Source organism: Leptodactylus fuscus, chromosome 6 (genome assembly GCF_031893055.1).
Source record: "Leptodactylus fuscus isolate aLepFus1 chromosome 6, aLepFus1.hap2, whole genome shotgun sequence".
Classification (NCBI taxonomy): Eukaryota; Metazoa; Chordata; class Amphibia; order Anura; family Leptodactylidae; genus Leptodactylus; species Leptodactylus fuscus.
Window position 1 is genome coordinate 156,657,140 of NC_134270.1, and position 25,417 is coordinate 156,682,556.

The 25,417-nt window shown below is 43.3% G+C and overlaps 1 protein-coding gene across 1 annotated transcript; it reads right to left on the reverse strand.

The window, feature by feature from the left end:
- Positions 1 to 3,089: 3,089 nt before the first annotated feature.
- NHERF4 (NHERF family PDZ scaffold protein 4) lies at positions 3,090 to 25,417 on the reverse strand. The gene is made up of 10 exons (XM_075278808.1): positions 25,352 to 25,417; positions 21,926 to 21,953; positions 20,224 to 20,288; positions 18,929 to 19,140; positions 13,604 to 13,805; positions 11,940 to 12,076; positions 10,534 to 10,735; positions 7,762 to 7,958; positions 7,460 to 7,561; positions 3,090 to 5,332 (listed from the first exon to the last, which is right to left on the reverse strand). The coding sequence occupies exons 1-10, from the start codon at positions 25,365 to 25,367 to the stop codon at positions 5,264 to 5,266; spliced, it is 1,230 nt and encodes a 409-aa protein (XP_075134909.1). The 5' UTR covers positions 25,368 to 25,417; the 3' UTR covers positions 3,090 to 5,263.

The window sequence follows — 25,417 nt, forward strand, 5'->3', positions numbered from 1 at the left end:
CTTGCTATCCTTGAGTACTTCACCCTCCAATGGTCAACAGAGTGAAGCCCGCTATCCTTTGTCACCTCTTTTTCCCACTGGTGTAACTATAGGGGGCAACTGTAGTCACAGGTGTGACTGGGTGCAGAATCCTGGTTACCCTCAACATACTAGGGCTGAAAAACGTCTTTGATTTCCTTTGCCGGCTGGAAGTCTGTGCATTATAAATGTATCGCTCCTGTTCTCTGGTGGACTGCAGTGAGAAAATGTTTGATACACAGCCTTCCACTGTCAGAAAGGAGAAAATAACCCTTTCATGGAAAAAATATGAGTAGGTCAGCAGTCTATAGTCAAAAAAGGATTCTGGGAGGGAGCTGTGGCTCAAATGGGGGGTACGACTAATGCGTTGGGGGGGCATTGACAGCTTGTTTGGACAGACATGTCCTCCATGGTGGTCTGGGCCCAGATAGAGAAGGGGAGGGAAAGGTAAATGCTGCTAAAATGTACAGGTGAGATGGGGCTGATGGAGAAGATGCTTTAGTGGCCCATGTTGAGCTTTTGCACAGGACCTTTGAGCCTTTAGTTAAGCCCCTGCTCATTTTGTGGCTGTTTTTGGAGACAGCTCACTGATCCCCACTGCAACAGGAAGTACAGACTACATGGGGACCAGAGAGTGTTGGGACGGGTGCTACGGTGGATTGGGCACATGAGTATGCCTTTGGCAGTCATTCTCACTTGTGCAGGGCTTCCGAAGTAGCCAAATAGGCACAAGCAGCTATTTTTGTGCATGGAGAGACTCGCACAAGCAGGGTCCTCTCACAGTAACTTGTGGCCTCAAATGGGGCCCCTTTCTCAAGATAGACGTGGGTCCCAGATCTGGTTTCAGGTCTAGATCAAGCATTTATACCATACCTTAGGGAGAGTTCACACGGAGTAACGTGCCGCATGATGTGGCACGTAGATGCCGCGTGAGCTTTTGCGGGCCGTATACACTCCCATTGATTTCAATGGGAACCGGGATCGTATATGCGGCGCTATTTTGCGGCCGTGATTTTGCATTGAAATCAATGGGAGCGTATATGGCCCGCAAAAGCTCACGCGGCATCTACGTGCCACATCACGTGGCACGTTACTCCGTGTGAACTCTCCCTTATGTATATGGCCATAAATACCAAGATACTTCTTTAAGGCCAAACTGGCCTGACTCTTCTTATCGTGATCTTGAGCTAGGGGTGAGTGATTTTAGTAATCGCACCATAAGAACCATATTATAAGAAATGGTGAAACAGTAAGAAAAAATAATGGTAATAAAATATTTACATTAAAGCGATCCCTTCATAGACAGCCGCATGCATTGTATTGGATCTTATTTTTTATTTACTAAATCAATTTGAATGAAATATAAACTATCAAAAAAAACTAAAATTAAAACTTTTCTTATTCCAAGAAAGCACAAAAATCCATCAAACTGGATTGGAAGGATTCTCCTTATAAACATTACTATGTGAGATTGGCTTTATACAGTCCTATGAAAAAGTTTGGGCACCCCTATTAATCTTAATCATTTTTTGTTCTAAATATTTTGGTGTTTGCAACAGCCATTTCAGTTTGATATATCTAATAACTGATGGACACAGTAATATTTCAGGATTGAAATGAGGTTTATTGTACTAACAGAAAATGTGCAATATGCATTAAACCAAAATTTGACCGGTGCAAAAGTATGGGCACCCTTATCATTTTATTGATTTGAATTCCCCTAACTACTTTTTACTGACTTACTGAAGCACAAAATTGGTTTTGTAACCTCAGTGAGCTTTGAACTTCATAGCCAGATGTATCCAATCATGAGAAAAGGTATTTAAGGTGGCCAATTGCAAGTTGATCTCCTATTTGAATCTCCTCTGAAGAGTGGCATCATGGGCTACTCAAAACAACTCTCAAATGATCTGAAAACAAAGATTGTTCAACATAGTTGTTCAGGGGAAGGATACAAAACGTTGTCTCAGAGATTTAACCTGTCAGTTTCCACTGTGAGGAACATAGTAAGGAAATGGAAGACCACAGGGACAGTTCTTGTTAAGCCCAGAAGTGGCAGGCCAAGAAAAATATCAGAAAGACAGAGAAAAAGAATGGTGAGAACAGTCAAGGACAATCCACAGACCACCTCCAAAGAGCTGCAGCATCATCTTGCTGCAGATGGTGTCACTGTGCATCGGTCAACTATACAGAGCACTTTGCACAAATAGAAGCTGTATGGGAGAGTGATGAGAAAGAAGCCGTTTCTGCACGTACGCCACAAATAGAGTTGCCTGAGGTATGAAAAAGCACATTTGGACAAGGCAGCTTCATTTTGGAAACAAAAATTGAGTTGTTTGGTTATAAAAAAAGGCGTTATGCATGGCGTCCAAAAAGAAACAGCATTCCAAGAAAAACACATGCTACCCACTGTAAAATTTGGTGGAGGTTCCATCATGCTTTGGGGCTGTGTGGCCAATGCCGGCACCGGGAATCTTGTTAAAGTTGAGGGTCGCATGGATTCCACTCAGTATCAGCAGATTCTTGAGAATAATGTTCAAGAATCAGTGACGAAGTTGAAGTTACGCCGGGGATGGATATTTCAGCAAGACAATGATCCAAAACACCGCTCCAAATCCTCAGGCATTCATGCAGAGGAACAATTACAATGTTCTGGAATGGCCATCCCAGTCCCCAGACCTGAATATCATTGAACATCTGTGGGATGATTTGAAGCGGGCTGTCCATGCTCGGCGACCATCTAACTTAACTGAACTTGAATTGTTTGTCCAAAATACCTTCATCCAGGATCCAGGAACTGATTAAAAGCTACAGGAAGCGACTAGAGGCTGTTATCTTTGCAAAAGGAGGATCTACTAAATATTAATGTCACTTTTCTGTTGAGGTGCCCATACTTTTGCACCGGTCAAATTTTGGTTTAATGCATATTGCACATTTTCTGTTAGTACAATAAACCTCATTTCAATCCTGAAATATTACTGTGTCCATCCGTTATTAGATATATCAAACTGAAATGGCTGTTGCAAACACCAAAATATTTAGAACTAAAAATGATTAAGATTAATAGGGGTGCCCAAACTTTTTCATAGGACTGTATATGGCTGAAGTTTGTGAATTGATGCCAGGCTGACTTTAATAAGGTATCAGGGCTAAAATGATTGATGAGGACTAAGGTTAGGACATCAATATCAGATCAGTGAAGAGCCAACACCCAGCACCCCCACCAATCAGCTGTTCTCAGCAGCCAGTACACAGAGAATAGAGTAAGAAAGCAGACAGCGCCATTATCTGGGTGGTGGCTGAACCTAGTCACTGCAGCTTAAAGGGGCTGTCCAGTTTGTTTATTACATTATTCCAGGGGGGAGGGAACAATACATACAATACATACTCAACTGTCCCCAATGCTCCAGTGTTTCCCAGCACTACACAGCTGTCTGCTTCTTGCTCCATTCTTTGTGTATCAGCTACTGATAAATGCCGATCGGTAAGGATGATGGGTGTTGGATCTATATTTTTTAGTCCAGAAACCCCTTTAATTAAAACATTTACATAATATAAATCCCTTAAAAACTCACCATATAGCTATGTTTTTGCCTTCTGAATGGAGTTAGAAGCAGATAGCGCCATACACTGTGCAGTGGCCATGGCGCGCTATTGCACCTCAGCTCCCATTCACTTGCCAATTGTCACCAAGTGGCACACACAATTCCTCTTATTTTAATGGGAGTGCCAGAGATAACCAAGCACAGAGCTTAATTAATACAGCAGTCTGCATGAAGCCCAACCACCATACTCCCATCACTCCATTCTCCACCACAGAGGTCCAGTAGGAGCTTACACTCTTCTGCCTAGTCAGAATCCATGTGTATAGGGTGTGGGGACAGCACCTATCTACTGTGCACAGCCAGCCTTATTGTGGGGAACTGCAGGGTCTATTAGGATTGCTTACAATTAACCCCTTTATTTCTATTTTTGTCGTATCATATAAGGTGCATTCTTCAGCGATCTATTAAGACATGTCGATTCTGTCTCTATCATCCTTCTAGCTTACTAGTTAATAGATCCCGCCGTGCAGATTCTCATTCACAGACATTATATAATAACACAAGTTGGACCTGCAAAAAGCAAAGAAAAGTAATGTCCTGTATCACCAAAAAAATCAATGTTAGACGGAAGAAGAAGAACAGGATTAAGGGTAAGGATGTGCGCCGCTTATATGTACGGTCAGTGTTTTTTGTTTTTTTTAGAAAAATATGTTGCTTTGTAATAGAAGATATAATAAAGTCGATCTGGGTCATGTGGTATAAAGTGCAGGTTCCAACTCTACAAACACTGGGGCAGATTTATTAATACTGTCCGGAATTTTTATGGCTTAAAGAGTCTTCCACCATCAAAGTCTCTTCTTCCTCTTATATGCTGTTGTAGGGTTAGTTAGGATAGTGATCATACTCAACTTTTATAGGGGGGTTGTCCACGGAGTATTTATTCACTTTCCTGGTCCCGGGGTTACTTTTGGTGGACCCAGGGTTTTGGCAATGTCGTGACTCCCAGGAGTGAGATCAGGGGAGGAGCGGGTGTAGCAAAGTGGGGTGCTGAACGTGGTCCATCATAAGTATCCCCAGGACCAGTAAGTGAATAAAAACTCCCTGGACAATCCCTTTAATCCATTTGAAAAAAAATTTGTGTATCCTATATCTGCTAGGGTGTCCATATTTCACCTGTGGTCGCCACACATGAGGATAAGGCGAAGATGGGCACTATGGAATATGGGGACACTTCCTGGCTGTGCCAAACAATTTCTTTGCATAGATTATGGATTATTTATGTGGATTAAAAGTTATTTTCCCTACACCAGGATTACACTTAGTGAACATACCTGTTTGTGTCAATGTCACAAACCGCCCCTACAACATATAAGTAGAGATTTAGAGGATAAGTTTGGCGCGTGACTTTATGCCAAATTCTGGCTTATTCTAAATTTTTTCTTCTTTGCGTCATTTTAAGTCACACCCCTTTCTGGTAAGCCATGCCTCCTCCTCCTCTAAGTCAAACCCCCTTGTCTAGGGAGGTACATTAATAAATGTAGGGCACGACCTGTATTCCCGAATTCTGGCACATCCCAATTAGTAAATCTGCCCCATTGGGTTCATTTGACAACGGCAGCTCATAATAGAGTGTAAGAAATGGACAAGAAGGTTGTCATCCTCCAGGATCGGGGTCAGTGTCCGGAGTATAAATTCTCATATTATTCCTCGCTCTTCTGGGCTGCTTTATTTTCTATCTCCGTCCGTGCATGTGATGAGGTTTCTTCCACCTGCATGGAAAAAAATACATTTTTGAGAAATTCCCATATTCAGTATTTTCATCCTTGATTTATTATCATATCCCTCATCCGGTTATTTTTTGTATGTATCATATAGATCCAGGACTGAATAGAGTTAGTTCGACTTCATGTGGACAGATTTGTTCCATAAGATTTGGACTGGATTTGGGCCTTGGTTCCTAGACATGAGCCAGGACCCGGATTCTTGCATCACCCAGGGTGAAATACACGAAATACAGCCAATATCTGCCCCATAACTCACAGACCGATTCAATCTTGTGAAGTCAGTCCTTAGAGTAAGTTCACACAGGGTTTTTTGAATGGAAACTGAGGCGGAGGCCGCTTCAGGTTCCAATCAAAAAGCCAGGTAGCTGCGACTGGAAGCCAATGCACTGCACCGGCATCCAGCCACGCACTCCGCTTCGGATTAGACTCAATGAATGGGCCTGGTCCGGAGGGGGGAGTGTCTTCAGGCCGAATCGCGAGGCGAAACGGCCTGAAGAAAGGTCACTTCGCACAAGTCAGCTCCCGGAAAAAACTCCTGAGCGGCTCCCATTGATTTCAATGGGAGCCATCTTTTTGGTCCGGATTTTGAGGCAAATACGGCCTCAAAATCCTGACCAAAAAACTCTGTGTGAACTTACCCTTAGACTACGTGCACAATACTGTGTACTTTGTCAGTTTAGCACACAGACCTTTTACTTTGGACCCATACACACACAGCTAGGTAATATCACAGGTCAGTGAGCCGGAGCCCCATGAGCCTAGAGGCAAAGCTTAAAACAGATTGTCATATTCTTGTCCGTTTTGCTGTCTGGTCTCAATACTTGAAATGTATGGGTCTACAGAGAGCGTGGACGGCACAAAGATGTCATCCATTGGCCATCCATGTGGTTTTTTCACAGACCCATATCTGCATGTGTGCATGTAGCCTTAAAGGAAGTCTACCTCCAGTATTTACCACACACAGGGGTGTGAATAAGCTTTAGAAACATACTGAGGGGATTTAGGAGTTCCCTAAATTGGCATTAAACAGTTCCTATCCACAGATGTGCAACTTTTTTAACTCCACTGGCATAAAAATTTAGCATCACTCTTTTTTTTTTTTTTTTTTTTTTTAACACAAAACCACCCACTCTGTGGGGTGAAAGGTTTTCCATCACTCAATATAGATGACCTATGCTTAGGATAGATACTTCTTAGACAAAATCCAGCAGCCATAAGTTTCTGAAATCCAGTGTTTATTAAACGTATACAATTAAAACATGCAAAAAAACTTTTAGTATGGCGGTAGTAACCCCCGTGAAAAAAGAAAAAGGGAGCGTCTCATCTGACGCGTTTCAGAACTTGGTTCCTTAGTCGTAGCCTGCGTCTACGACACCAAGTTCTGAAACGCGTCAGCGGAGAAGCTCCCTTTTTCTTTTTTCACGGGGGTTACTACCACCATACAAAAAGTTTTTTTGCATGTTTTAATTGTATATGTTTAATAAACACTGGATTTTAGAAACTTATGGCTGCTGGATTTCGCCTAAGCTTAACAAGCTCTCTGGACCGTGGAGCTTCAATCCTGTGCACCATGTTTTCTTCGGAGGAAGTAAGTGTATGACATTATATTTTCATTCCATCTATCCAGTTTAAGTGGGCTGTGTTTCTTGCTCTCCCCTTGTCCTACTTTAATATATGCTCTGGATAGGTCTTCAACATCAAATCGGTGGGAGTGCTACACCCGGGACCGACACTGATCAGCTGTTTTCAAACTGTATCAGTTGGGGAGTCTTATTACTGGTCACATGACACAGCTGAGGACCACAAGAGACTGGATAATTAAGTGCAGTCACCAGTAATAAGATTACCTTCTCTACCATCATGTATGTTTGTAAGAGTTTTACTTTCACACCCATTTCCACTTGACAGGATCCCCCTCCCAATTATCTTATCCTACGATTTCATGTAATATGGCGGTTCAGGATTCTACTCAGCTTTTGATGTCGCTTTAATTCTGTATTTGCTTTTCCATTTATTACCCCTTACTCCTTTTTGCGGATTTTTATTTCTTAGAAAAAAAATTACTGCAAAAAGTGTAAAATATTTGTGTGCAAAGACAAAAATATATCGTACCTGTGTAGTAGCGGGTGAGGGCAATTCTCTTGACATTTTATCCACCTTCGAAACTTTGTCACGATTCTTATCTTCATAGAAAAGCAGCGGTGACGTTCCAATCTAATAGAGAGAAAATACAAAGTGTTACATAACCAAGAAGGGGGAATATGGCGGGGGGAGGGGGGGGTCACTTTTTTCTATTCCACAAGCTGTCCAGTATATATTTTTCCACTGGGACTGCCATGTTGGACACCATTATGCGCCTGTTATTATTATCCATCATTATACTTATTGTGACCCCTCCATAGACCATGTCTTACCTCACTGTAAAATCTGTCTCCCTCATTGCTGATGACAAGCAGAGTTACTTGTTTTCCACTGGCTTGAATGAGGCTGACAATGTCGTCGTGCTCCAGTCCCTCCACATTCTGTCCATTCACAGCCAGTAGACGGTCGCCCTCACGCATTCCTGCAACTTCCGCTGGAAGTCCTGGGTCCAGCTCACGCAGAAACTGGCCTGAAGAATAAGAAAGCAGAGTAATTCTCAGAAGTGATTTCGAGGAGGTTTTTTTTTTGCATTTTTTCACTAAAAACAAAATGGAGAACCAAAAATAAACAAAAACATTCTCAAAAGAGAAAAGGCTAAAGACCCCCCTGACACGCTAGTTTTAGTAAATACTAGTATTACCTATAAAATGAGAGTTCTTCACATCCAACCATAGGACCCAGACTAGCCGCTTTGATGCCCCTTTTCCAGAGAGACTCACTCTCACCTACTCCATTGCCCATGTTCCCAATCCTGGGCAACCCTAAATTTGCACCAGGAATGGGTTCAGGCTCATTCTGTTCCTAGCACAAGGCAGCTATGTTTTGAGCAAAGGACTAACACTCTGAACAGTCCTGGAATCCTTATGCAGACCTTTTGAGGTCTTATGACCTGGTTCCCTGGGGCCTCTCAAGGGTTTTACAACTGGCTCATTTTTTGTCCTCTCTTGCCTCCCCAATAGGGTTGAGCGATCGTGTTCGGAAAAGATCGGATTCTGATCAGTGATCGAGAAAATTTCACAATCGCCATCGGAATTCCGAACACGATCTTTTTAGGTGGGATCGAGATCGGTGATTATTTCCCACAATGCTTTGCTACTGGCCAAGCATTGTGGGAAAAGCTAACAATGTTAGCCTTCACACTGAGTATACGCTCCACTCATTCTGAGCGGAGTGTATACTCAGTGTAAAGGCTCCGCTGCGTTTCCATAGGAATGAATGGAAGCAGCGGGCACACAGCCTTAACCCCCTGTGCGCCGGCTTCGTCCATTCATTCTAATGGGAGACTAGCTAACATCTCTAGTAGTTACTTACCTGCAGAGATGGCTGGTCCGGTGCCTGGTGTTCTCGTTCTTCTTCGCCTCACTGGCCCCGCCTCCCAGGTTAGTGTTTAAAGAGCTAGGAAGAAGGCGGGGCTTGTGGCTTAGGAGAGTGTGGGTGGGTACAGGGCAGGGAGATGTGACGTCTCTCCTCCCAGTACCCGCCCACACTCTCTTAACCCGCCCACACTCTCCTAACCTGGGAGGCAGGGGGCAGCGAGGCGAAGAAGAACGAGAACACCGGGCACCGGAGCAGCCATCTCTGCAGGTAAGTGGACACCAGGGGGGACTAAGTAGCCAGAGGATTAATAAAACATCCTCTGGCTACTTAGTGATTAAAAAAAAATCACTACACAGCGTGGAATCTAACAATTAAAGCGTTCAATTGTTAGATTCCATGCTGTATAGTGAATAGGATTGTTTTTAAAATCCAATCTCCGATTAGTAAAAAAAATCCCACTAACTTACATTGGGATCGGAATTGGGATCGATATCGGATTCAAATGAAAAATGATCGGAAATAGGATATTAAAATCGATCCTGAAAAGTCAAGATCGGCTCAACCCTACTCCCCACTGACTCCCTTTGAGAAGGCTTGTGCCAGGATGGGTACATACCAACATGCCACTGGTTTCACCCACTCATGACTATACACAGCACTTTTTGCATAAATAGGAAGAGGACCTTGATCTATCTTTCTCTGCCTCCCAATGCAGTAGGATTTTACAATTTACCCACAAATCTTCTATTCCAGTAAAGATCAAGAAGTAGGTTATAAACTTCTGATACATTGGTACCGTGTTCCTGCCAAACCGCATGTAATATTCTCCGGTACCTCCTCTCTCTGCTAGAGATGTGGGTCTTCCGGGTACCCTCCTCCACATCTTCTGGTTATGTGGTTGTGTCCCATATTGAAGTCCTACTGTGACGGATTACATCACATACTCACAAGAGTTTCAGACCTCTTTACCAAACTCCCTATTGATAGGTCACCAGAGTTGATTGCAGTTCTGGATTCTGAAACTATTTGGCAATTTATTGGGGCGCTCACCCACAGTTTATTACTCTGGACAAAACCTGTAGCCTCCAAAATCCATAGGCTCAGTGGGTGATAGTTATAATGCCTTGTATGCCAATTGTCTGTCATAAAAGGCATAGGATTTGCAACTTTTTCCATTTTTTGCATGCAACACCGTCAAGCCGACCTCTCCCACCACACACCCTGCACAATTCTACTCCGGGATTGTGGGATTTTGGTTGGCCTTCCAATTGTTTGCGTGGGAAGTCTACAACTCTGAGATCTCTAGAAGACCCGCCTTATTTCTTGAGTACTCTGGAATTGTCCATGATATCTGTACTAATCTGGTCAAGGTTTCCAGCCATCTCCACATGAGCCCAAAAAAACAGCACAAAAAAAGCTCTAAACCCAGAGTAGACAAGTCTCGGCATGGACGTTGGTTAGCCTCTTTATAATGATGCATCAACTTCTGGCCTAGACATGGTGAGATGGAAGCTTTTCTCATATTTAGGTCACAATACAAAACCATCTCTGATGCCCCCAACCCTTCCTTACTCATCCTCTCCTGCTCAGCTCATCCCTTATGGATCATTGGTCTTTTGTCATCTTATAGTCTGCCCCGTTTCCTATTGGTTGATTTTTACCCAGAAAATCCAATCTGTAGTGAGATACAAAAGTAACTTCTTCACAAAAGTTTGCAGTTTTCTTACCATGTCCTCCTAAACATTTCTCCTGTCTTAAAAGGAATCCATATCCCTGTGGACACCGCACCAAGTGAAGCTTTCGGGGTTGGTAGAGTAAGGAAGATGTCTCAGCAAATGCTAGGCTTGGTGTAACTCCTCGAGATTCATACTCCCCCCACGCAGATGAATCCAGAACTAGGAGGACTACGCGAGAACCACTTTGTTGTACCTGTAAAGAAAAAAAGCTAATTTTCTTAAACACACATTTACACATGTAAAGGGGTTGTCAGGCTTCCAAAAGCTATCTGCAAATACATCCACATCAGTGCTAAATCCTCACAGTCCCTTTATGCACTCTTTGCTTGGCTTTATTTTACTTGCTGCTTCTTGTATCACTGTTATTTACATGCAGTGAATCTGTGGACAAACTACATTTCCCAGGATTCATCTGCCTGCTCTTACTTGGCGTACCCCTCCCTTCAGACTCTCCTGTAATGAAATCACAGGCATCACTCCCACATCCGAGGTCATGTGCTGCTGCGATGTTTTGTTTGCTGGATACACTGCTCACAAGGAGGGGTAGTGAGCTTGTAAACAAAATATCACAGCTGAGGTCAATGACCTGAAATTAATCTGATAAACCGTGCCAAATTTAAACATGATATGTATTATGATGTTTTGTATTGATGCATCCTGTTATTTGGCCCTTATTTTATGAAAACTAGATCATTCCTTTAACATTTTCACAGTCAAAATATAGGTCATGTCCTATTACTGTGTGTTTTCATGGATCCCTCCATACGCTCAAATATCCGATATACACTCCGATATCAGACAGATGTGAAAAATTGATGTTTTTCACAGCTATTTTACACCTCGGTCACCTGAATGTAGCCTAAGTAGCATCTCAGGAACCAAAACTAATAGCTTGGGGATCGGGAGGCTAGATAAAAAAAATTCCAACTAAGCCAGAATCAGTAGAGTGGCACCTAGTCAATGATGCAAAGACTGGACTTGATAAAGGTGGTGAAACATCTGATAAGTTTGTTGGGTTCAGTTCCGACCAAGTCTGAAAGGTCCCTACACTAAACACAACAGATTTATCAATCTTGGGCCTGGGTACTACAAAAAAAACCAAAAAAAACTCACAATATTTAGTAACAAGCAAATCCAAGACTGCCAAGGACAGTTGGGAAGGGTGAACAACCAAGATGGATAGCTTCAGAACGTGTACTGTAATAATAACTATATAGGAAGTTTTTATACTTCGACCTTCTGCTCAATACACTCTTGGTTTTGGCTCAAAAATTGGCAGCAAAATCAGCAACAAAAACACTGCTTTTCCCCTAAGGAGGCGTCTCAGCCTTGAACAATTTTTCAAGTTTTCCACTTGCACAATGAAGTCTATATCACAAGATTCATTAGGTTGTTACCTTTTTCGTCAGCTGACTCATTGTAAAGCTGACAATATTTTCACCGTTGACTTCAAGAAGTCGAGCTCCTTGAGGAACCCCAGCTTTCTGAGCAGCCCCGCCATCTTCTACTGTGAGCTGAAATGTTCCCCGCACACCTTATACACAATGGGAAGACAAAAACACTCCAGTGTAAATCCTAATAATATTATAAATGTGAAAGTTTGTGGGTTTGGATGTTTGGGGGTGAGGAACCGGAGCACGGGGGGGGGGGGGGGGAACCTGCGAGTGGGTGGGGCTGCTGCCTGACCTACGGGGGGGGAAGGCGCATGGGCGCGGTATCGTGTGCATGGGGGAAGGGACCTGGTGCGTGGGGGAAGAGCCTTGGTGCGCGGGGAATGGGGGGCAAGCCGTAAATAGGGAGGGGGCCCGATGGCGTAAGGAGTGTGGCGGATCATAGCCACCATGAATTCGCTACATATAAGTGGCTCAGCGCCGCATCCAACCTGCAGACGAAGTCGCGGGCACATGCTAGTGATAGGATAAGACTTGGTTCACACATCACGTCATTGCTGTATAAGGAGTGATGAGAGTCGCCCACATTACACCGTATCGTCTACCATGATGGTATAAGTCGCTATTTTCCTTTCGGAATTCGCTACAAGACTATTCTATTATTGGGAATAATTCATAGTCACTTTCTGTTTCTAAATTGAAGCAAATTTTATTGAACAAGTATATCTAAGCTTTAATATTTTTCAGGGTGTGTAACAAAAATGGGTCACTAAAGGTTTTTTTATGATTTATTAGAAAAAGTGAATTTACTGCTCTACTTACGATGGGTTCACACTAGCATTTGTCTCTCCATTGTTCGGATACCCATGGACACCTTCTGACCCCATAGACTATAATGGGGCCCGCTGGGTGTCCATCGAGTTTCCACCGGTATTATGTCCTCCATGCAGGATTTTTCTTTCCTCTGATTTTAGACGGAGACTCCAACACTTATGTGAACCTATCCTAAAAAGTTCTAATCTTATCTACAATATGAATGGGGCCCGATCGGACATTGTACGCACCCAACTATTGATGATAGCAGAAGTAAAGCACTTGGCTATCTCTGGCACTCTACTCCTAAGCGGTTGGACCCCCACTGGTCTTATTCTATGAATAAGGGATAACTTGCTTTGGTGGGAAAACCCCTATCTTTGGAATATGGGAGGAAATTCACGCAAACATGGGGAGAACATACAAACTCCTTGCAGATGTTGTCCTTGGCAGCATTCAAACCCAGGACTCCAGTGCTGCAAGGCTGTAGTGCTAACCACTGAGCCAAGGTGTTGCCCCAATATTCAATGAAATATTTTACAAAGTCTTAATCGCAGCCCCCTAGGAGTTTCAATGTCAATCAATTCACTTACACTAGTGAAAGAGTCACACGGTGAGATGGCGATCTTTGGCCGCAACTGCCTTAGAGGAACCAACGTCACCGTGTAGTAGGGTAGTCTCCTCAAGGAGGCATAGTACATCTCCTGACCCCAGTATACTCCAAGAAATAACCCCAATAATTGATAATTCTGCACCATCTTTTCTTCTAATCTTGTGTTGTGTTGGATTCTGATAATACTTTTTGTTGCGCAATATAATGCTCCTTACAGTTTACTAATAAGAATGTGACAACTTACCACCGGTCGCACTGGTTGTGAACCCAAAGCCTTTCCCTTCATTCCGTACCAGGCAGAGTTTTGGCCTGGGACAAGACTCCGGAATATAGTTAGAAAGGATGGATATAGGTGACATTTTATCAGCGCGTAATTTCTCATAGCTGGCCTCATCCAGAACGGTCAGAGATAGGCGAGACCCGCTGGCTTTTACCTTCTGGACCACCTGATGATAGAAAGTATCGTCAATGGATCGTGCCACAAATAGCATGGCAAAGTAAAAGGGCACAAGGGCCGCGCCAGGTTCACACGTGATGATGAAAATGGTAGACACTGATGGACCCCATTATAGTCAGTGGGGTCTGTGGATAACCACTGTATTAGCAGTCCGTCTTTCCACCGGGGATAGCCTGACGGTGTGTGCTTATTCATAGGCTATATGCCATTATATATAGTATCTGTATATCTATAGGTGGTGTTCTATGGTAAATAGTATCTGTATATCTATAGGCTGCATTCTGTTATATATTGTATCCGTATATCTATTATAAATAGTATTAGTGTATCTATAGGCAATGTTCTATTATATAGTATCCTTATTAGAGATGAGCGAACAGTGTTCTATCGAACACATGTTCGATCGGATATCAGGGTGTTCGCCATGTTCGAATCGAATCGAACACCACGTGGTAAAGTGCGCCAAAATTCGATTCCCCTCCCACCTTCCCTGGCGCCTTTTTTGCACCAATAACAGCGCAGGGGAGGTGGGACAGGAACTACGACACTGGGGGCATTGAAAAAAATTGGAAAAAGTCATTGGCTGCCGAAATCAGGTGACCTCCATTTTAGACGAATAGTGGATTTCAAATCCGGGTCATATGAGAATGTGAACTTTGTGACTATGAGACAGGGATAGCTGTACAGGCAGGGATAGCTAGGGATAACCTTTATTTAGGGGGGAATGTTATTAAAAATAACTTTTTGGGGCTCTATCGGGTGTGTAATTGTGATTTTTGTGAGATAAACTTTTTCCCATAGGGATGCATTGGCCAGCGCTGATTGGCCGAATTCCGTACTCTGGCCAATGCATTCTATTAGCTTGATGAAGCAGAGTGTGCACAAGGGTTCAAGCGCACCCTCGGCTCTGATGTAGCAGAGCCGAGGCTGCACAAGGGTTCAAGCGCACCCTCGGCTCTGATGTAGGAGAGCCGAGGGTGCACTTGAACCCTTGTGCACCCTCAGCTCTGCTACATCAGAGCCGAGGGTGCGCTTGAACCCTTGTGCACACTCTGCTTCATCAAGCTAATAGAATGCATTGGCCAGCGCTGATTGGCCAATGTATTCTATTAGCCTGATGAAGTAGAGCTGAATGTGTGTGCTAAGCACACACATTCAGCTCTACTTCATCGGGCTAATAGAATGCATTGGCCAGCGCTGATTGGCCAGAGTACGGAACTCGACCAATCAGCGCTGGCTCTGCTGGAGGAGGCGGAGTCTAAGATCGCTCCACACCAGTCTCCATTCAGGTCCGACCTTAGACTCCGCCTCCTCCGGCAGAGCCAGCGCTGATTGGCCGAAGGCTGGCCAATGCATTCCTATGCGAATGCAGAGACTTAGCAGTGCTGAGTCAGTTTTGCTCAACTACACATCTGATGCACACTCGGCACTGCTACATCAGATGTAGCAATCTGATGTAGCAGAGCCGAGGGTGCACTAGAACCCCTGTGCAAACTCAGTTCACGCTAATAGAATGCATTGGCCAGCGCTGATTGGCCAATGCATTCTATTAGCCCGATGAAGTAGAGCTGAATGTGTGTGCTAAGCACACACATTCAGCACTGCTTCATCACGCCAATACAATGCATTAGCCAGTGCTGATTGGCCAGAGTACGGAATTCGGCCAATCAGCGCTGGCTCTGCTGGAGGAGGCGGAGTCTAAGGTCGGACCTGAATGGAGACTGGTGTGGAGCGATCTTAGACTCCGCCTCCTCCAGCAGAGCCAGCGCTGATTGGTCGAGTTCCGTACTCTGGCCAATCAGCGCTGGCCAATGCATTCTATTAGCCCGATGAAGTAGAGCTGAATGTGTGTGCTTAGCACACACATTCAGCTCTACTTCATCAGGCTAATAGAATACATTGGCCAATCAGCGCTGGCCAATGCATTCTATTAGCTTGATGAAGCAGAGTGTGCACAAGGGTTCAAGCGCACCCTCGGCTCTGATGTAGCAGAGCCGAGGCTGCACAAGGGTTCAAGTGCACCCTCGGCTCTCCTACATCAGAGCCGAGGGTGCGCTTGAACCCTTGTGCAGCCTCGGCTCTGCTACATCAGAGCCGAGGGTGCGCTTGAACCCTTGTGCACACTCTGCTTCATCAAGCTAATAGAATGCATTGGCCAGCACTGATTGGCCAGAGTACGGAATTCGGCCAATCAGCGCTGGCCAATGCATTCTATTAGCCCGATGAAGTAGAGCTGAATGTGTGTGCTTAGCACACACATTCAGCTCTACTTCATCAGGCTAATAGAATACATTGGCCAATCAGCGCTGGCCAATGCATTCTATTAGCTTGATGAAGCAGAGTGTGCACAAGGGTTCAAGCGCACCCTCGGCTCTGATGTAGCAGAGCCGAGGCTGCACAAGGGTTCAAGTGCACCCTCGGCTCTCCTACATCAGAGCCGAGGGTGCGCTTGAACCCTTGTGCAGCCTCGGCTCTGCTACATCAGAGCCGAGGGTGCGCTTGAACCCTTGTGCACACTCTGCTTCATCAAGCTAATAGAATGCATTGGCCAGCACTGATTGGCCAGAGTACGGAATTCGGCCAATCAGCGCTGGCCAATGCATTCTATTAGCCCGATGAAGTAGAGCTGAATGTGTGTGCTAAGCACACACATTCAGCACTGCTTCATCACGCCAATACAATGCATTAGCCAGTGCTGATTGGCCAGAGTACGGAATTCGGCCAATCAGCGCTGGCTCTGCTGGAGGAGGCGGAGTCTAAGATCGCTCCACACCAGTCTCCATTCAGGTCCGACCTTAGACTCCGCCTCCTCCAGCAGAGCCAGCGCTGATTGGCCGAATTCCGTACTCTGGCCAATCAGCACTGGCTAATGCATTGTATTGGCTTGATGAAGCAGTGCTGAATGTGTGTGCTTAGCACACACATTCAGCTCTACTTCATCGGGCTAATAGAATGCATTGGCCAGCGCTGATTGGCCGAATTCCGTACTCTGGCCAATCAGCACTGGCTAATGCATTGTATTGGCTTGATGAAGCAGTGCTGAATGTGTGTGCTTAGCACACACATTCAGCTCTACTTCATCGGGCTAATAGAATGCATTGGCCAGCGCTGATTGGCCGAATTCCGTACTCTGGCCAATCAGCACTGGCTAATGCATTGTATTGGCTTGATGAAGCAGTGCTGAATGTGTGTGCTTAGCACACACATTCAGCTCTACTTCATCGGGCTAATAGAATGCATTGGCCAATCAGCGCTGGCCAATGCATTCTATTAGCGTGAACTGAGTTTGCACAGGGGTTCTAGTGCACCCTCGGCTCTGCTACATCAGATTGCTACATCTGATGTAGCAGTGCCGAGTGTGCATCAGATGTGTAGTTGAGCAAAACTGACTCAGCACTGCTAAGTCTGCATTCGCATAGGAATGCATTGGCCAGCCTTCGGCCAATCAGCGCTGGCTCTGCCGGAGGAGGCGGAGTCTAAGGTCGGACCTGAATGGAGACTGGTGTGGAGCTATCTTAGACTCCGCCTCCTCCAGCAGAGCCAGCGCTGATTGGTCGAGTTCCGTACTCTGGCCAATCAGCACTGGCCAATGCATTTCTATGGGGAAAAGTTAGCTTGCGAAAATCGCAAACTGACAGGGATTTCCATGAAATAAAGTGACTTTTATGCCCCCAGACATGCTTCCCCTGCTGTCCCAGTGTCATTCCAGGGTGTTGGTATCATTTCCTGGGGTGTCATAGTGGACTTGGTGACCCTCCAGACACGAATTTGGGTTTCCCCCTTAACGAGTTTATGTTCCCCATAGACTATAATGGGGTTCGAAACCCATTCGAACACTCGAACAGTGAGCGGCTGTTCGAATCGAATTTCGAACCTCGAACATTTTAGTGTTCGCTCATCTCTAATCCTTATATCTATAGGCTGCGTTCTATTATATATAGTATCCATATAGCTATAGGCTGCATTCTGCTATATATAGTATCCTTATCTCTATAGGCTGCATTCTGTTATATATAGTATCCATATAGCTATAGGCTGCGTTCTATTATAATTAGTATCCGTATATCTATAGGCTGCGTTCTATTATAAATAGTATCCGTATATCTATAGGCTGCGTTCTATTATAAATAGTATCCGTATATCTATAGGCTGCGTTCTATTATATATAGTATCTGTATATCTATAGGCTGCGTTCTATTATATATAGTATCCGTATATGTACAGTATAGGCTGCATTCTGCTATATATAGTATCCGTGTATCTATAGGCTGCGATCTATTATATATAGTATCCGTATATCTATAGGCTGCATTCTGCTATATATAGTATCCGTATATCTATAGGCTGCGTTCTGTTATATATACTGTAGTATCCGTATATCTTTAGGCTGCATTTTATTATAACTAGAGTATCTGTATATCTATAGGCTGCATGTTATTATGTTGTTGATACTATATGCTTATTTCTATGATGTGCTTTATTACAGTATTATACCAATACCACGTGTGTATAATTATAGGACGTGCAGTATATTATAAGGACACCGCCATACTGTGCTTACTTATAGGCTGCACTCCATTGTCAAAGGGTCACACTATCTAGGCTGTAATCCTCTGTATCTCATGTATCACATTGCCTATGGCTCTATGCAGAGAGTTCCCAACTTTTAGTGAATCTTTTCATTAAAAATACAAGCACCATATAAAATATTAACTGGTTCTTGTTAGTTAGGATAAGAAATACACTGGCCATATCTTGTACAAAGTACATCAGACATCTCCCAGAGGCAGAAGAGGAGTGTTGGCTACCAGATAATGAGGTCTTATGTCACATGTATTCTGCAGGACGTGCCTGTATTTTTTATGACTGTGGGTTATTATAATGGAGATCCTCATCATCGCTATAAAACACTGAAACAATAGTACATGTGATATTCCTGAGCCTGTGGGGACCAGATCAGCACTGTCAGGACTTCTCCTCCAAAGGGGGCTTCAACCAAATGTACCAACTAGTGAACGATATACTGTACCTTCCACTAGTCATATACAATGCACATGGAGCGCCATATAACAAGACATGAATATTGGACTGGACGTATCACTATGGCCTCACCCGGATGTGCTCTTGTTCGTGCACATATTCCCCATTGATCTGCAGCACTTGGTCTCCATCTTTCAGTCCTGCAAGATGGGCAGGTCCTCCGGGAACAACTTGACGTATAACATGTCCATCTCGGTCCAGCTCCATTCTCATATGGAATCCGAAAGTACTGTCAGCATCTTTCCTCAGTACACAGACTCGAGCTGCCGGCTCAGGATTTGTGCCTTTAAATAAATAATTTATATATAAGTTATATATCGGTTAAATTGGTTGACTAACCATAGCCACCCATGGGAAGAGAAACGCTGCATGAAAAAACCCACAATCCAAACTGACCATATTAGGTCACATCTTCCCTGTAAGAGTTAACAAATTTTAACATTCGAGATTTGCCAATTTTTCAAAACCTGAGAGCAAATTAGAGGAATTCTACAATATGCACGTGAGGACTGGTCCATACTACAATAACTAGTGTTCTTTATTATTCAAAGAGGAACTTTCATCTCCTCCAACAAGTTCTACTCTTTTCAGCATGTGATCAGGTTGCTCCACTGATTCTGGAACAGTTGGATATTTTTCTCTAGCCCCCACCATTCCTGAGTAATCAATTCTGTTAGTTTGGCTGCCTGATATTTAAGCTCTGTAATTTCGGGAGGTGTCAGACAGTAGCAGATAAGGGGTGTGATTCTGAGACCGGACACTGGTTGCCTCTGTTTGGAGATCTGCATCGCCCCCCCTGCCTGACACCACCCTTCTGCCATTACAGAGGTTATACAGTATATTAGTTACCACAGCTAACAACATTGATTGCTCAGGAATGGCAGAGACTAGAGCAAAAATTCCAACTGTGCTGGAATCAGTGGAGCGGCGACTATTAACAGATTCTAAGAGCTAGAATTGATGGATCTGGTGAAAGGTCCTCTTTAATGCCGTTCTAGAATTACAACTTACATCTAAGTATCTGGCGGTCTTACCACTTGGACCCCATCAATCACAAAAATGGTTCCCAATTTGAATTGAATGACGATCATTTCACACGTGCGGCTGGTTCATTTAATTTCTATGGCAATGCTAACGATTGCCAACTATACCCAGTCCCAAACATAAAAAACTGACTTGGAAGTAGCATTATGATACCACATAGCATGCACATATGACCACTGCTACACTCAAAATGGTGGACAGGAAACCCCCATTCTTGTGATTAATGGGACCTCCGCTAATAAGACATATCCATCTAGTATATAGGTCATATATTGTTCTTATGGGACAAGCCCTTTAGGGAAGTCAGCATCAAGACAACAAACCTGGATCTTCTCCGAGGCACAAAGCAGGATTGTCAATCCCCAATTTTGGGTTAAACGGAAATTTCCTAGAAAAAAAACAACATAAAAGTAACTTAAATAAAAAAGAATGGTTCACATTTACTACTACTTTAAACCGGCTAGTATGGTGAAACTGAAAATTCATCACAGAAATTCTGGTCTTGGTTAGAGGGCGGTCTTCTCAAAGAGGTGATCATTTGGAGACATTTTACTGTATATATTTTGTTAGAAAATATTCAATATACGTTGTAATTTATTCTTTTATATTTCTGTTCATTCAGGGCTGGAGAGTCAAGTGGGAGGTTCTAATTAGTGATTGACAGTCACCGTATATACTCGAGTATAAGCCAAATTTTTCAGCACAGTGCTGAAAAGCCCCCCTCGGCTTATACTCGAGACAAGCAAAAAAAAAAATTATTTTTTTTTTTTTTTGGGGGGGGGTCTATGACCAGCCGCAATAGTAATGTATAGAATCTCCCATAAAATAGTGGGGAAAAAAAAGAAGCTTTAAAAAATATATAATAAAAAAATAAAGTAAATAAAAGTTGTAAATCCCTCCTTTCCCTAGAATACATATAAAAGTAGAAAACTACTGTGTAACACAAACATATTAGGTATCCCTGTGTCTGACAGTGCCCGGTCTACTGAATATAGGCTACCTGCAGTGCTCCTGTTCCGTCAGGAAGGGGTTAATAGGAGCGCTGCAGATACCCTATATTCAGCCAGGCTGAATTCCAAGTGGGGGGGAAAGAAAAACACAGTCCTCAAGCTCAGGGAAGGGGCAGACAGACAACCAAAACACCCCCTCCCCTTCCCCTTTCCCAGCAACTACTGCACCCAAAAACTCCGACCATTTTAATTTTTGAAATTTTCCAGTAGCTGCTGCATTTCCCCCCTCGGCTTATACTCGAGTCAATAAGTTTTCCCAGTTTTTTGTGGTAAAATTAGGGGCCTCGGCTTATATTCGGGTCGGCTTATACTCGAGTATATACGGTATATCTGTATGCACATTTACACAGAAATAGCTCATTAATTAGCATTTTTTTAATTAAATTAAAACTCATTAACCACCCCAAGAGTAGCAATACCCCAAGAAATTTTGGCCGTATTCTCTCCATATAAAATACTATAAGTATCCACTGTTTGGGCATTTGCCCCTTAACAGTGTAGAGTGGGGTACTGGTTGGCTAGGTGGGAGGGCACTGATGTGAGTTGCGAGGGCAATGTGTCTCCTCATGGAGACCATCCTGTAGACTTGAAGGCCATGAACTCACCGAGAGATGATTCTGGTGCACTCATGAGCACCTATTGCAAACGCTCTCTCCAAAAAAGCCAGGTCAGTTCACCTAACCTTCACCATGCAAGTGCTAGAGGTTAGTCGGGGGCACTACAGATGAGCAACGTGTACAAAGGACTCATTTCTCATGGAAGATAAGAGATTTTTTTCCAAAACAACCCAAGTATGTACTGTTACAGTTTGGAGATTTGGGACACTAAAGCACTGTCCATTATGACCTGCTGTTGGTTTCATGTCCCAAATGCACCTGACAGGTTCTCTTTAAATAAAAGGTTACTTTCTGATTAAACATTCCCTTTAAGGTTAAAGGGACTGAACAGTGAACAGTGTCAGCCTCAGATACTTACAATAGTAATATTTTGAACTTAAAAATAAAAAAATACTCACATAGTTAGCTCAAGACCGTCCTGAATGCCTGTAAAAGAAAATAGGAATTTTTACTAATATTAAAAATGTAAAAGTTTGAATGTTTGTGTGTTTGGCTGTTTCTTACTCAATCACTCAAAAACGGCTGAACAGAATGTAATTTGGCACATAGATAGATTGTAACCTTCATTAAAACATAGGCCACTTTTTATCCCGGTAAATGACAAGGCTTCATGACTGTTATGAATTTATGTTCACATACTATATTACACTGCTCTTGGCAGCAGCTTATCTCAGCTAATTGGAGTTTGCTGATAAAGCCTGGTCTGTTATGCTTCCGTACAAGCATTTGCATATTATCTGATCTGCTCCAGGCAGTGTTGACACACTGGATGGGAAAACACCTTTAATCCGAATTGGCAGTTTGCTACTTTTAAACATACCTGGAAAAAGAAAATCTAATTTGTCACAAAATTCTAAAATGACAGCTATGAAGGTAGCCAGAAGTCACAGAGTTCTCCTCAAGTGGAGCTCAGGGGGATCATCAATGCCAACCACAACACGCTCATTATATGGCATCCCAGCGAGCTGCCAGAACAATCAAAGGCACAGCACAAGGAACAAGTTCAGCAGACGGACAGCTTAAGAACTGCAGGCAAACCATTGATGGCAGCAATTTGCTGAATATAGGCAGATGCCAACAACACGCAGACGAAGATGTGGGCAGAAGTTAGTTAACAATAATGCTAAAAATGGTCAGAGACGCAACTAAGACAACCATACGATGCCCTGTGAGGACCATATACTGCTCCTATTGTAAATAACAGGACCTATGCACAATATTTACTGGGCTCTGTAAAGGTTGCTTGACCAGTAGTGTACTATTATAGAAGTGCTACAAGTTTGCATTGTCCCTGTGCTGGAGCCAAGCATGGGTCCCAGAGATGGAACCGTCACCTTTCAGACATCTACACCATATCCCGTGAGTAAACCATAATTGTCTATGTAGTGTCCCACCAGGACCCCTACAAAAGGTGTATTTAATTGTATATGTCATATTGATCCAATTGGGTGTTTGGTATATCATTGTATCATTAATGGGGCAAACCATTTAGACTGGAAAAACGGAGCTGATGGTACAACCCTGATGGAGAAACCTCTAGTTAGTTCCTTCCTCAGGAGGAGGAGGATGATGTGGCTGATGTGAAGGAGGATAAATAAGTTAGGAGTCTGAGTTAGAGTCCCAGAATAGACTGGCTCTAAACCAGTTACAATTCAGCCATTGTCTTGTTCCGTAGTCAGGAGATGGGAGTAAGCCCTGCTCATTTGGATGTTATTACGTACAAGAAGAGACTATGAGGGTAACATTAATCCTTTCCCGCTGATATTTTTCAATTTTCATTTTTGACTTCCAAACACCATAACATATATATTTTTTCTGTTCACATTGCTATCCGAGGACTTAATGTTCTCCATAATGGTACCACTTATTATTCTGTACAATGTGCTGGGAAGCTGGAAAAAAATTCTGAATTAGGTGGAATTGGAGAAAAAGTTCATTTGTGTGACTTTCTTACGGACTTCATTTTTACGGAGTTCACTCTGCAGTCAAAACGACATGTCAAAAATATTCAATTTTTCGGTACGATTCCAGGGATACCAAAATTATATGGTTTTATTTATATTTTAACCCCTTAAAAATATCCAAAACTTTGCAAAAAAAAATGGAGCTGATAAACGCAGGAATGACTTAGGAGGCAATGGTGCAGTTGAACCAAGATGTAACTTCACTGTGGTAACCAATAACTCCTGCAGCTTCTTGGTGGGAATTGTAGTTGCCAATTCCATTGTGTTGTCAGATCCCGGACTTGGGATGAGGGATACCCAGAATATAAGATGGTGATATAAGGAGTCTGTCTCCACTCCAACTATATAAAGTCTCTGCTTCACTCACTATGGCTATGGGGGCTGAATTAACTGAAGTCCTAGGATTCCAGATACCTGGAGATAACTAAGTCCTAACTGATGGGTTCTGCAAACCAGGAATTTCTCCAAATGATAGCAAACCATTAAAAGGGGTAAACACATATATAACAGTAAATACACATAACACAGTGGGGTCCACGTGGTTTCCGCTTGATGACTGCAAGCACTTTTCTCTCTCCATGATTTCGTGCGTAAACCACACGGACTCCATTATAGTCTATGGGGTCCATGTGGTTTCTTAGCTAATCTCTTTTTAATTCGTATAGGTTTCCATTCGGGGGGAGTCCACAAGCGGAATACCGATTGCAGATGTGAACCGGGCCTCTTTTTGTCTGAATAGGTCGGCGCTATATGAATAAAATGTAGCCTATTAAGTGGTGTCCACTGGGTGCTGCATTTATACATCTACCATAAGGTCTAACCACTGGTTACCTGCAGATCATGCACAGTCTATGTTATCAGTCTGACAGCTGCCCAGTGGCAGATACAGGCAGATAGGAAGGATCAGGCATGGTGGATTTTGCTTCATATCAATAGAGTGAAGGATATAAGGTAATGCCGACACCTATGGCAGTAACTTGTTACCCCACTCAAGTAAACATGGTTTCTGAAATCCTCTGTTACTTGCATTTCACTCTCCATATGAAATCTCTCTGTCCCCCATTCTGCTTAAAAAAAAAGTCCTGTAAGGAGAACTTTTCTCTCTGCTGTTTTCTGCAGAAACCCGGCGGACCCCATTATAGTCTATCTTTCCACGTAGGGTAGGGTTTCCATCTTTCGGGTCCCCAAGCTGTCCTGAAGAACAGAAATCTGAAAGCTAGTGTGAACCTAAACTTATACTAAGAACTACACATGATACGTTTCACCTGCACTGATACATTGTAGCAAACTCTAAGAGCTTTGCACTGCAGTTGATGGCTTGAGCTCACAGAGCATTGCCTTCACTAGATACAATCCCATTCTTAAAGTTACCCGTACATATTAGATGCATGGCAGAGCTCCATGGATCAATGGTAGACGGAAGTCACAAAGTTCACGCATAAGAGCGAAATATTCCAATTTAGATCATCCAGACGTCAGTAAATCATGGAAACAAATATCCATCAATGGTCGAGGAGTCCGGCCACAAAAGCTGCGACATCAGTCTGGTGCTGTATAGTAATAATCCCTATACGTGCAAAGCACAGCACCGCTCAATGCCAGGCTAGGAACTGAAAGCAACGTCATTTTATCCTATCTTGTTTTATGTTAAAACAGACGCCTATTATTCCTTAATGTGAACCGTTCCTATAGGACCACCTGTATGACGTCACTTACGTACGCTCACCACCTATTACGCCATAGATCTATTCTCGGGATTCAATGACCTCACATTGGAATTATCCCAAAAATATGAATATTCCAGAAGCATTTGATAAGGAAAGCACCACTAACAGATCACAGGTCCTAGATGTCCTTTACCTGAAGTTTTCTTCATTTCTCCTTCAAATCTTCTTGGATGTTCCTCTCGCTGGTGCAAAGTACATC

Excerpts from the sequence above, each read along its gene's own strand:
- NHERF4 (XM_075278808.1), bottom strand. Across the intron at positions 12,077-13,603 it reads CACAACCAGTGCGACCGGTG|GTGTGCGGGGAACATTTCAG; the intron begins GTAAGTTGTCAC and ends ATTGTGTATAAG. Across the intron at positions 10,736-11,939 it reads TGAGTCAGCTGACGAAAAAG|GTACAACAAAGTGGTTCTCG; the intron begins GTAACAACCTAA and ends TTTTCTTTACAG.